At 49.4% G+C, this 13,051-nt stretch overlaps 1 protein-coding gene across 1 annotated transcript in view; it reads right to left on the reverse strand.

Moving 5' to 3' along the window:
- Positions 1–2,151: 2,151 nt before the first annotated feature.
- Positions 2,152–13,051, reverse strand: part of SIAH3 (siah E3 ubiquitin protein ligase family member 3) — a 64,732-nt gene continuing 53,832 nt past the window's right edge. Inside the window, exon 2 of the mRNA XM_021697943.1 lies at positions 2,152–2,820. Coding sequence (XP_021553618.1) covers positions 2,152–2,820 — 669 coding nt within the window. The remainder of the gene's footprint in view (positions 2,821–13,051) is intronic.

Here is a 13,051-nt window from a genome sequence, read left to right on the forward strand (position 1 = left end):
TATTCTTGTTGAGGTTTTGTCTGTTGGTTTCTCTGGGGCACCTGTGATGCTACAGAAATGTTTCAGAGTAGCTGAGTATCAGAAACCAGGGGAGGGACTGCGGCTTCTTGAAGTATCAAACTTACAGGCAAGGAGATCTGAGGTTTTGGGGAAGGGCCTGGGGATAAAGGAAGGAACCAAGTGAGCGAGTCTCTCCCAGTGCTGGCCTACCAGCCTCAGCTTGTTCCCGGGCTGTCTGTGTGGTTTGAGGGCAGAGCTGGTGCCCTGGGAGGATGTTCCGACAGAGCGAGCAGGTTGCAACCCTTTCCTTGCGACTGTGACCTGATGTTTGCCTCAGTCGGTGATGTGATGTTTATTGGCCCCCTCAGGGCTCCAACCTAACAAAAGCTTGGCCCCATGGTCTCAGCGATGGCTGTGTGACTAGAGGGGGCTGCATTATGAAATCTTCTACTGACTGGCCCCACCCTTCCGGTGTTTGGGGTGTGGGTTGGCAGCACAGTTGGCTGGAGGATTACCTAATTTGGGGGGGGAGGGTATTGTGTTTCGGGATCACTTATTTTTGGTGGGGAAAAGACTGCTGATGGCCAGCCAGGGCAAGTTGCCCGAAACTAAGTACTCACTTGGAGGCCTGCCCAGATGCAGCCGAGGTGGCCGAGGTGAGGGAACGGGGCAGAGAGCGACGTCTGGGTGGCGGAAGGCTTGCTCAGTTCTAACAAGCGTTGTGTGGGGTTTGGGTGCCATGCTTTTCAGCGACCAGAGAGAGTAGGCAAGGAGAGAACAGAAACATCAAACAGGAGGGAGAAGAGGGTCTACTGGGAAGGCTGAAAGGTGTTCACCTTTGAACAGAAGAGACAAAGTCGATTAAACATGCTTACTTTCTTCAAATACACAAGAGAGACTTCTACAAGTAGGTGTTGAATTGTTCTGACAAGCAAATATGAGAAAGCAGTCTATGTAGAGGCAAGATAGATTTTTGTCATCTTTTCATTCACACTGCAACAGGGAGCTGATAATAGTTGACGAGTGACAATGTTTGTGTGCTGAATGGGGCCCTTGGAGCTCTTAGACAGTAAGAAAAAGAAAGAGGACGCCCCCCCTCTCCCCCACCCCAGGTGGATGAGCCACCTCTGACCTCCAGAGGTCAGAGGTCCTGGGCACACCCTCCCAATTCCTTGTGTTTGATGCTGAGTTGTGGTTCTGGTTTACAGACTATCAAGAGTAAAGTGGGTTCTTCACATGATATAAAAGAGTTTGGCCCCAGTGAAAGGATTGATGGATTTTACAATTTGATAATAAAACTCTCTGAAGAGAGAACGCCCTCCCAGAGGTGGGAGATTAATTTTATCTTTTTTCTCAATGGCTTCTCTTCCCCTGCATCTTGCCTGTTCTTTTCTCCTACTTGCTCGACAGAGGGCGAAGAGGTTTTCAAGAGAGCACCATAAACATGAGGACTTTGACTCCAGAACAGGAAAGGACAGTCCAGGCTGATGGCAAGCTCACAACAGCCTGCCAACAGAGGTCACCCTGGCAGCCTCATGATGTGATGTCACCTCCAGCCTCATGCCCTGGCCATCTCCTCATGTCCAGGCAGCTTAGCTCTGACCCTAAAGTTCCCGGGAAGGTGTCAGAGTTGTGTCTGGTTGGTCTGAAACATGACTCTGAGCTGGCCAGGTCCCCTTCCCCAACCTGCTGCCCTCACACATTTCAGAGTTCGCTTGGTCTGAAATAGACTGAAGAGAGAAGGAAGAAATGATTTGGACACTAAATCTCCTTTTAACCCCAGCAGTCTGCTTCATGGTCTCGGTGCCTTTTGCTCATGTGGGAAGCAGTGGAAAAGGGCACTGGGGGTGCAGGACATAACCATTCGGACTGAATCGGATTACAAATGCTCTATCAAGCTATACCAACAAATCAGGACAAGCATCACACCAAGATCTTGAATCACAGGCTGTTTACCTACTATAATGCCCATGGCAGACAAATGCTAAATACCACAAAGTACCTGAGACAAAAAAAGAAAGGAAGGAAGGAGGGAAGGAGGGAGAAGAATAAAAAGAAGCCTGGGGTCCTGGCATTCGGAGATTCCCAGGGACACAGGCAGAGCGTCTGGGTGCGGGGTGGCTGCGCCCCAACGTCCGGTGGCCTCTGGCTTCACATCTCGGCTTCTGAGGAGCAGACCTCCGCGGCAGTGATGGCGATCCCGATGGCCAGGCTGCCGTTGTCGGAGAAGAGCTGGGCCAGTGAGGTGTTGAGGACGAGGCAGTCCCCGTCGGTGATCACCGAGTCCACGCACTCGAGAACAGACCGGGGCGTGGCCTCCCATTTGAGACGCCGATGGTTTCTGTTGAGCTCCAGGCGATAGGTGAAGCAGTCGGCCTGGGTGGGGGTCCCGATCAGCATCATGGTGGCAAAGAACTGGGGGTGCCCTTCATGCCTCTCCTGTTTCCTAAGCACCAGCAGAAAGTGGTGGCCCAGGCAGGAGTGCATGATGATCCAATCGGCTGGTGCGGGGAGGTGCATGTCCGTGGCCAGGAAGACAATCTCCGCTCCCTGAAGGATGTCGACCCTGTGCATCTGCCGCAGGTGGGGCACCACCACCTCCAGGTGGCCTTCCCACTGGCAGGAGAACAGGGGGCACATGCAGGGTGTCACCTGGGCGGCGTGCAGCCCCGCCTCCTGGTGGTGGAGGTGGTGCGGGCGAGCATGGTGGCGAAGGTGCGGGTGGGGGCGGTGATGGCGGTGGTGGTGGGTGAGGTGGTGAGGGGGGAAGTTGCCTTGCTCTGGTGTGCTCTGAGTGACGGCTCGGCAGCTGGACACATACTGTGGGAGAAAGAGCAGAGGGTTAGTGGCTGAGGCCAGTCTCTCAGCCTCGCTGAGACTCCCCAGGTATGCCAAGTGTTAAAAGCAGACTCCCCAGTGCAGGTAGAGAAAGCTTGCTTGCTTGCTTTCTCTCTTTCTTTCTTTCCTCCTTCCCTTCCTTCCTTCTTTCCTCCCTCCCTCCCTGCCTTCCTCCCTTCCTCTCTTTCTTTCTTTCTTGAGGGGAGGGGGAGGGCCAGAGGGAGAGGGAGAGAGAGAATCTCAAGCAGACTCCGTGTGCTGAATGTGGAGCCCGACCCAGGGCTCAATCTCACAACCCCGAGATCATGACCTGAGTCGAGATCAAGAGTCTGACACTTAACTGACTGAGCCACCCAGGCACCCAGAGAAAGCTTTATTTCTTAAAAGATGAGAAGACTGCCAGACTGTTTTCCAAAGTGGCAGCACCATTTTATAATTCTCATCAGCCATGTAAAAGGATTCCAACTTCTCTACATCCTTGCCAACACTTGTGATTATCTGATTTGACAAATACTTTTATGAGGCACAATTAATTGTTTTGAGTATTTTACCAGATTTAGATGCTGAGACTGTTAAGTCTTCTCCATGATATTTCATTTTGGTATAGAATCTAAATTTTTCCAATTAAAAATAGAAGCTCCTGCAAAAGATTCTTCCCTGAAAAAAGGGATTTTCCAAATCTAATATTACATTAAAACAAAACAAAACAAAACAACCCAAAAATTGAGGTAGATGCCTTGGGTGGTTGAGATTCTGAAAATTCAGTCCAAGAAAATACAATATTTATGTCTTGCTGATTCTTTAATAAGATACTGAAACAAATAGGCAATTTCCCCCCTCAACATGCATTATGATGGTCACTAGTCATAAAGGACAAAAAAACATTTTTTTTCTTTTTTGATACTGTTAATATTTTTGTGCAGGCATTGGAGGCCAATGGAATTTCTGCCTCCCTTTCTTATCACTGCTATTATTTTTAGAACAAAGTTTCAGTAAGTGCCCGTCTGTCCCTCCCGTGGGGCCAGCGGTTGTGCCATCTTGGGTGCCCTTCTCCTGGGTCCTAAGGTGGGGTGCAGAGCTGATTAGGTGCAGTTGGGCCACTGTTCCCAGGGAGGGGGCCTCACTCTGATTCCTGGGGCTCTACCTCACCAGCCACATTTCTGTCCTGTTCCAGGCTCACTGCTAGAGGGCAGCTTCCGGGGGGCTCAACTCGAGGCACCCTCCACCCTCAGACTCTCCCGACCTTCTGCTCCTCGTGGCGGTGTGTCCACAAATACCCTCAAAACCACCAGGAGCTGTGATGGCCCCTTCTGATCAGGTATCAGTAGACATTTATTGAATACTTTCTATGGCCAGGCCAGAGGGTGCTAGGGTACAGCTGTGAGCAAAATAAACTGCGTTTCTGGCTGTGGGGGGCACAGACATTAGCGTGCATATCATTAACTGTGATTTTCGCAAGGGTCCTCCGTGTGACATGAGGACTGTGATTCATATATTTCAGCTGAAGAAACGGGCTCCCATGGTAATGGTCCCAAGGTCACAAGGCTCGTAACCGAAAGACTGGGGTCTGTTTGCACGCCTCCTGACTCTGCACACAGAGGCTCTGCTCCCCCTTCCCTCCCTTCGGTTATCCCTGCCTCCAGCACCGGGTCCCTTCTGCCCTAGCTCCCCAAGTCCTTTCAGAAGGACGACAGGTGCCTTTGGGCCCTTGCCTCCTCCCCTCATTTCCTTCCCTCCCCAGTGTGCAGAGGGTGAGGGCAAAGGTCTGCCTTGCCAACTCTGGCCACGGCGGCTGCCACAGTTTCTAGCTGCCTGGGCTCCGAGGAGGGCTAATGGTGGGGGCCAGGCTAGCTTTCCTCTCTTTAGGGCATCCGGGGCACCCCATCCACTGCAGATACACACCCACATGGTGTGCTGGGATGGTCACCGTGTGGCCGAGGTGACCTGGAGGCAGGTGGGGGTCAAACTAGCTCTGCTCCTGGAGTGGTCAGCTCCAGCTGCCGGTTTCCGTGCTCTGCCCCGGGAACGCAGCAGACCTGGACTGGGAGCTCCCGGGGCCCTTTCAGTAGTTCCCGCCCTGTTCCTGGATGGAGGCTAACGGGCAGCCTGCTGTCACCAGTCCTGCACGCCTACCAGGCTCATGAAGGACTAGTCTGTGTTCCAGAATCCTGCTAGTGATGAGCCTGACCTACCCTTTAGCGTTAAATGTAGGAAGGGAACTAACTAGTATATAGGCTCTACTAAGAATTAGGCAACAAATAAGTTGGTGTTTTTTTACGTAATTATTTCATTTAATTTTTCACAGAAAAGATCAATTCCCCTTTAAAAAAAAAATGACATTAAATCTGGCTTAGTTCCTACCTGCCTGCTGGTGGCACGTACCATTTGGTCAGTGGGCGAGGGGGGAGTTCCTCCCACCCCTTGGGGTTGTACAAAAGCCCAGGGCTGACACACTCTGTCAGCCAGGGGCCAGCCCCCCCCGCCCCCCCGCAGGTCCAAAGCTTATGGTTCTAGCAGCCTCAGGCCTGGCAGCTAAGCTGAAGGCGGCCTGGTCTCGGCCTCTCATGGAAAGCCCCAAGCACTGTTCCCTCTCCCAGCCTCTGAGAAGCTCCTCTCTCTCACTTTGTCTTTACAAAAATCACTAGAGAAACATACTACATTTGTCTTACAGATGAAGAAACACAGAGAGGTTGAGTCACTTGCCCAAAGTCACAGGGCTCGTAAGGGGAGCAGTTGGGAATAGAGCCCAGATCAGTCAAAGGTGACACAGATCACAGACTGGAAGTCAGCAGACTTCGGTCTTTTTCACTGTTGACTTGTCCAGCAGGCCTGATTAGGTCAGTTTCCCTATCAAAATATTTCTCTTCAAGGGTTGCTTGGGGATCAAATGAAATAATGCCTGTAAGACAGTTTTAATAACGACATCAAGTATTACATCAAGATGGCATTTCCATTTCGATGTGGTTTTGGGGGGTTACTCTGGTGGCCTTCGGCCTCAGTCCGTGCCTGCCTCTGTCTGTCCTGGTCCGCTGATCTTTGCGCTTGCGGAGCACCCTGGGCTGAGCACAGGCCAACATCAGGGCTTAGAGACCCCAACATCACACTTGCCCTGGGGTCTCCTGTCACAACACCGACCCATGACAACAGACCATCCGGAAGTTCCCATCTCAGAAATGGGTCTCTGAGCTCATTATTCTCCACAAGCCCTTCTCCAGATCCATTTTCCGTTTCCCGCAACCTGCTCTGTTCAGCTAGTATCAGACACGTGAAATCAGAGTAGGACGGGCTGGGGAAGAAATACCTTCGCCTCCCTTTCTTCCCTCCCTCCAAACTCCTGCCAGCCATTGGCCAAACCCAATCAGAGACCCGCCAGAAGGGAGCCCAGAGTTGCACTCAACAAGGACCTGCTCCCTTTGAAAATGGTGCTGGGTGAGAGGCGCAGGTGCAGAGGGAATGCCCACCTGTACGCAAATGTCTCAGTTCCCTCCTCTGGGATATTTGCTGATCTGGCCGGACTGGGCCTCCTGGGCTGAAATCTGACTAGGCTGATAGAGGTGGGAGACAGATGCATGCCTACAATTCATTTAGCCATTTGATAAAAACGTGTGATGCAGCCCCTAATATGTGCAAGGGGCTGAGAATCCCCCACAGAGTAAGACCCGAGTTCCTGCCTCCGTAGCTCACTATGAGTTTGTATAATATAGAATGCAGGGGTGCCTGGGTGGCTCAGTCGTTAAGCGTCTGCTTCTCCCTCTCCCACTCCCCCTGCTTGTGTTCCCTCTCTGGCTGTCTCTCTGTCAAATAAATAAATAAAATATTAAAAAAAAATAATATAGAATGCAAAACTTCAGGATGTGGGGGGGTGCTAGGGCAAAGTAGGGGAGGTAGCTCTTCTAAGTCAGGGTGGAGCGACATTTACACTGGGCAAGGTGTGAAGAGTGGATGCTCTAACAAAAGAGGTCAAAGGTTTGCTGATGGGGCAAATAGCAGAGTGGACAAGTCCCGTGTGGCCGGGTAGATGGAGGCCGGTAGAGATGGAGCAGAGGTGGCCATAGTGCTGGAGGGCTATCCGAAGCACCAAGATGGCACCAGTCTCAGGGGAAGGCATTAGGGGGCCCAAGAGACACAGCCCCGTGCCTGAGAGGGCTCCTGTGGGCCCAGGATGGGGCCAGTGGCCCACGCTTGTCCAACCAGAGGACCTTAGCAATGGCCATTCCACGTGGACTCTCTGTTACTTCCTTTTGGCCTCATCTTCCACGAGCCTATTTTCATTTTTTAATTGCTGCGGAGAGACAAAGCCGGGGGGCGTCATCCAAAGGGACCGAAGTGAATGACTGTGCAAATAAAGCACGATATTATAAACTCAGCGAGCCCGTGCCCTTGCTGTGCCCCAAGAAGGCTCTAAGAATAAACACCGCCTTAATTCTTCACCTCATCCTGCTCCATTTTCTGATGTAAAATATGTTTCATTGAAACGATCTTTGGGTGAGTGAGGTCACAGGGCTTCTGGCAGGGAGAAAAGGATTCTTTTAATTGGCAAAATGCTAATCGTTTTGGAAAATGAATTCTAATCTTCCCATCTAATACAGTGGATGTGTGAGTAATTACTTTCCTTCACTAAACTGTTAATGCAACATTAGTGATTACACTAATTAAAACTAATGAACTCTTACAGACTGATAAACTCCTCAGTCAGACAGTGGATGCCTTCCTCCCATTGGCTGTATTTAACTTCCCATTTGGAAGAGAGATCTTGAATTAACCTTTAGAATAATGTGCAAAATTGGGTTTAGAAGTGTTGGGCTTTATGGACTGGGTATAATTCTTTCCCCAAGCATTAGTGAGACCATTTCCACTGAGGGTGTAATTGAATTTAAAAAACCGCCTTCTTTAATTTGATCAGCCACACTTCCATGGTTGGTAATGGCTATCCCTCCAAATCCTGGCCTCCAAAGAGGAAACCTTCCCCTGGAAAATCGCATGACCCTTTCTCCAGCATCCGCTCTCTGTGATCAGCAAGCCCTGCTATTGCATTTCAGCAGGAGGAAGGTTTGTACCCAGTTTCAAATGACAGGCGTTTGTTCGGAGTTTGCTCTGAGTTTGCTCGTGCCCTCATTTGTGAGAATGACTTAACCGGGGTTTCCAGTGCCTGAAGGGGCAAGGGCAGTGACGCTATCCCTAGAGACGCATTTCACGCACAGAAAGAGCAGATGGGGGAGGGGGTAACACTTCAGGGCAGGTATCAGAGTTTGGGGATCAGATCAAGGCCTGAACCAAGTCAGGAATCAGGTCTGCTAAGAAGAGGGAGTAATTATAACTACTCCTAGGTCCCACTCTGTAGTACTTAAAATTTTTCACTGTTTCCGGGAGGGACGGTCAAGGCTGAAGGCTGAGTGTCGCCTATTCCATTTTCCTGGGATGCCCTGGCTCTTCACCTCTTTTCCTCAAAACCTAGAATGACTGTACACGTGCACACAAAACCCGGGAGGACTCTGGAATGCCTTCCAAACAGTTAAAAAAATAAGTTCAGCTGAGATAGAAAACAATGCTTTTGTCACCTGGGATAGGACATCTTCCTTAGCAAATGTGTCTCATGCTCCAGACTTAGTTATACTTGGTCCACAGATGGATGGGATCTTCCTGTGGACAGCATGATAATGTCTAGAATTTTCTCTGAAATACTTTTAGAGGAGGGAATGTGATATGAATGTATACCTTTTTAACCTACACTCTAGGGGCTGTCAGTTCCCTAATGAGGAATTCACACTTCGAGGGGATCATCCAGCATTTTATCAGGAAGGCCACACTCCAGAGGTAACGACTCCAACTGCCTCAATTAGTATCCATATTTCTGATCCACACCAGATGCTAATTAACATTTCGCAGAGGTTTTCATTGACGAAATTATAGTGAGTTAATCAGAATAATAAATGCTAGAAATGGACTCGCCCTGATGAAATTTGTGGTTTTCAAGCCATGCTGATTGGCTTAAATGCTTCAGAGAGATTCTTCACTTTAGGGATGGGCCTGGAAGCTTATTCCCTAAATATTCCTGTATCTGGTCGCTGAGTCAAGGACCACCTTGAGGAGATGCTGATTATTTGCCTCTGTTATACCGCTGCATACAGAATTTCTTGACTGATGACCAACATTATATTTAAATCGAGCGAGGAGATACCAGTTATCAAGCGCACAAAAGCCTTGGGTCTTGGGGTATGTGTGCCATTCAGCAGTTAGAAAAGAGGAACGTGAAAATTTTGGTGGACAAAACTGTTTAAAACCAAGGTCCAAGGGCAAAGAGCAATGAGAGGGGTCCATACAGGTGTCTACAGATACCAGTGCTATGGCTTCCAAAGCCTCTAGACCAACCTGGTCATCGTATAAATACAGTACAGTCTCATTCTGGGAGGGGCTGGGAAGGACTATGTGGGTGACATTTTGAACCCAAGAAACACGACTCAGTCCTTGAGCTCTCAGGGACCTTCTTTAGTACCTAGATCCAGGCCCTTGGCTGCCCAGGGTTGGGTGATTTATGTCTGAATAGGTTCCATGCCTTTTGAGAGCCTTCAGGGTGGGGACTTACTGTTCACATGACCTCACTGCTAACACAGCGCCTGGCATGCAACAGATGCTTGCTACATATTTGTCATGCTCATCGGTGTCTCAGCGACAGCTTTCCATATGAGGCTCGTGCTGGTTCTTGTCCTTTATATCCTGTAGGTGGGTCAGCCACAGTCCCAATTGGCGCTGTCTGTTTGAGACCGATCAGCCTCTGTAAGACGAATGCCACCATTCTCCCTGCCCAGTGAATTCAAGCAGCAGTGAAGACCTGTCCACGGAATCCCCTACTTATTGCAGCTCACACTGAAAATCACTAGCTCAAGGCCTTCTCTCCTCAACTCGGTTGGAAGTTATTGAGAGCAAGGGGCTCTGTTTGGTTTCCCTCGTGCCTAGTCCAGCGACGGGCAAATCCAGCACTTTGCCATGTGTGGCATCCGGTAGACTCTCAATAAATTTTTGTTGCTCGAGTGAATGCATGCATGCGTGATTTATAAATGGAACCCTGTTCTGGACCAAATCCGTAGGAAAGCTCTTCGTTTTCAGTTGGAGGCTCTGTCCTCCGCTCCTATAGAAATATGCGGGATGTGTGTGGGTGTGTGTGTCCATGTGAGTCCCCAGCTATGGGCTTATCAGGAAGGTCCCCTGGCAGCCCCTCACCCAGCACCCGACAGCGATGGGACATAGAGTATGTACTGGGCTCTGACCAGGAGGAAGGCAATGAGGTGTGCTCAGCTGCCAGCACAGGAAGTAAAATGAAAGCTTTGAAGAACATACTTTTCATGTCAGAGAGGTATGATTATTTGCTTTTACTCTTTATGGAGATTACTCTAAGCCTCAGGCCTTCCTTTAATCAATTGCAGAGAGCTTTTTATAAGTTTTGGGAAAGACAGCCTGCTGGATCAACCCAGGAAATCTGCCCACCTCCTAGACTGATCTAGACCCACTTTCCCTCCCTATAGCTCAGCAGGACCACTGGCCTAACAAAAGGCTGAATGCGCCCATACTTCCTTATTAGTTATTTTCTGCTTGTAGTCACCAGGAAGTAACTTCCGTCCAACCAAAGCTTATTGGCCCTCTTCCAGCTATACCTCTCCTCATGAGACGAGGAACGAATGGGTTGTGTCTACCCAGAGCCCCTGAACTGGACCTTGTAGCCCATGCTCCAGATAACTGGGATCCTGGAACTCTCTACCCAGTGGCTCTAAGTCAGCTTCCTGCAGCTAAGCTATTCCTGGGATCCAACATCCAAAAGGTGGACCATTAGACATGAGATGTGGCTGATGGGTGACTATTTTGGGGGGATATGCACAGATCTTGGATGTATGGCTAGTGGGGCTTCACTTGCCTTTGCCTGAGACCTATCACAGTGCAGGATTAAGCCTCATTAGGAAGAGAGTGAGACAGGTCATTGGCTGGGGGCTGTGGCCACGAAGATCACTATGAGGGCATAACTATTAGAGTGGGAGGGTAGAACATATTTGAAGAGTCTCTTACCTTGATTTTTATTTGTAAGTATCAGAACTTGTAAGTATGTGGACCTCCATTTGCACTTTTGCCTTGAGCCCTGCAAATGTTAGGGGCGGGCCTACAGTCAAACTAGGGAGTCAGAGGAGTGCTGCTCCGGTCTTCATTGATTCTTGGGCTCTGCCTTTCATCTGCGAGATTTTGAGCCTGCTAGTGAGCATTATGAGTCTTGTAGATGAAAGACTTTCTCTTAAAAGCAACTTTTTGTGTAGTCAGATGTTTATATCTGCAATTGGCAAGTGAAACCTGGTGCTCGTGTGAGCAGTTTAAAGCTGAAAAATAAATGAATTGGAGCCCCATTACTGCGAGCATCTCCACGGGATGACTCTAGGACTGAGGGAGTGACGTGAGGGGCGTGTGCCTAGCACGCTGGGAGCACTGCTCCAACCAGTCTGGACAAGCGCAGGCTGTGGGCGATAGGGCTGCTCAGGGGTTGGTGGGAGTCCCTGCCATCACCTGGCACGAGCGCGTGGGTGGCTAAAAATGACTACATATGCAAATGCAAACTTCAGAAGCTGGGAGGGGGCAGAGGTGTGTCCTGGATGAGCTGAGACATTTTGACGGCCAGGCTGCTCCAAGGCTGTATGCCATCCCTGGTGTTTGTTTAAGACATCACGACAGGAACTCCGCAAATTCAGTCCTCTCTGCCAGAGCTCTGTACCTTCACCTTCACCCTTACCCCCGGAGTAGCCTTTGGTACCCAGCCTGTGACTGCTGATACCGTGGAATTTCCAGTATCTGTAGGGACCTGGGGAGGCAATGCAGAGAGGTGTTCATTCATGTGTGTCCCTGGTACCAGGTGTATCTTTGAACTCTTCATTTGCAGATTCAGAGTCAAATGTAGCAGAAGTGTTCTTGAGCTCACTCTGACTAGACTTTCAAAGTGGACCCGTGCTTAGGTCAGGCCTTGCTTACTGTATATAATATTAGGCCTGTCTTCTAGGACTTTCCATTCTGTCCCTCCTGGCTCCCAGTCTCCAAATTTTCCACCGTTGATGAATTCCTGCCCGCACATTGTACTCCTCAAAGTCTTCTAGGCCCATAATGGCCAGGCTGTGAGAGAAGCAGGGGTTCTCTGCCGGCCTCGGACCCCCCCCATTAGGATCCTGTTTTCCTACCTGAGGACTTGCCTCTTTCTTGGATGATTAGGACTGGGAATGGCTTCACTGTCAGGAAACCCCATGTCTACACACAGGCATGGATGTGGTTGGCCTGTAGTCCATCCAGGATGGTTATCAACTCACATCCATATGCTAATTCCAGAAAGGCCCAAGTCCAGAGCAGAGGACCGGGCCATTTCACACAAAGACCATCTTTCGACAGCAGGCTAAATTTCCGCGTAATCATCTTTAGCAAATTAGGTCTTCCTATAAGCTTGTCTTTATTTTTTTTTTTAAAGATTTTATTTATTTATTTGAGAGAGAGAGAGAGAGAGAGAAAGAGCACAAGAGGGGGGAGCGGGAGAGGGAGAAGCAGACTCCCTGCTGAGCAGGGAGCCCGATGCGGGACTCGATCCCGGGACTCCAGGATCATGACCTGAGCCGAAGGCAGTCGCTTAACCAAGTGAGCCACCCAGGCGCCCATAAGCTTGTCTTTAAAATAGGAAGTGTGTCATTTGATGAAAAGTAGATGGAAAGATGGTGCTACAGAGTAGAAGGAAAACATATTTGAAGTCAGACAAACTTGGAAATGAATCCTGGCTTTGCTACTAAAAACCGTGAGACTGTGGATTCATTAATTAACCTCTCGAAGCTTCAGTTTCTTTATAAGATGGGAATTATACGATGTCATAGGGTTGAAGCAAGGACTGAATGAGATACAAAGCATGTGGTGTAGTACCTAGCCCAGAGTAAGAAGATATTATTACCATGATTGTTGTGTTCACTACTACTATCTTTATTGTCGACCAGCCAGTTGATTGAGATGTAGGCTAAGGCAATTCACCCTGCATAATTTCTAGGCTCATATCAGAATTAGATGAAATCATAAAAACACCAAATCTCCCTTAAAGCTCCCTGACAATTCTCACCCAAGACCGATGTTTTTGCTAGCAGAAGGCTTTTACTGACCATTTCCATCTCATCACTGGCCAGTGGAGGCTGGTTGCAATGTACAGAGTAGTTTAATA

This window comes from Neomonachus schauinslandi, chromosome 3 (genome assembly GCF_002201575.2).
Source record: "Neomonachus schauinslandi chromosome 3, ASM220157v2, whole genome shotgun sequence".
NCBI lineage: Eukaryota > Metazoa > Chordata > Mammalia > Carnivora > Phocidae > Neomonachus > Neomonachus schauinslandi.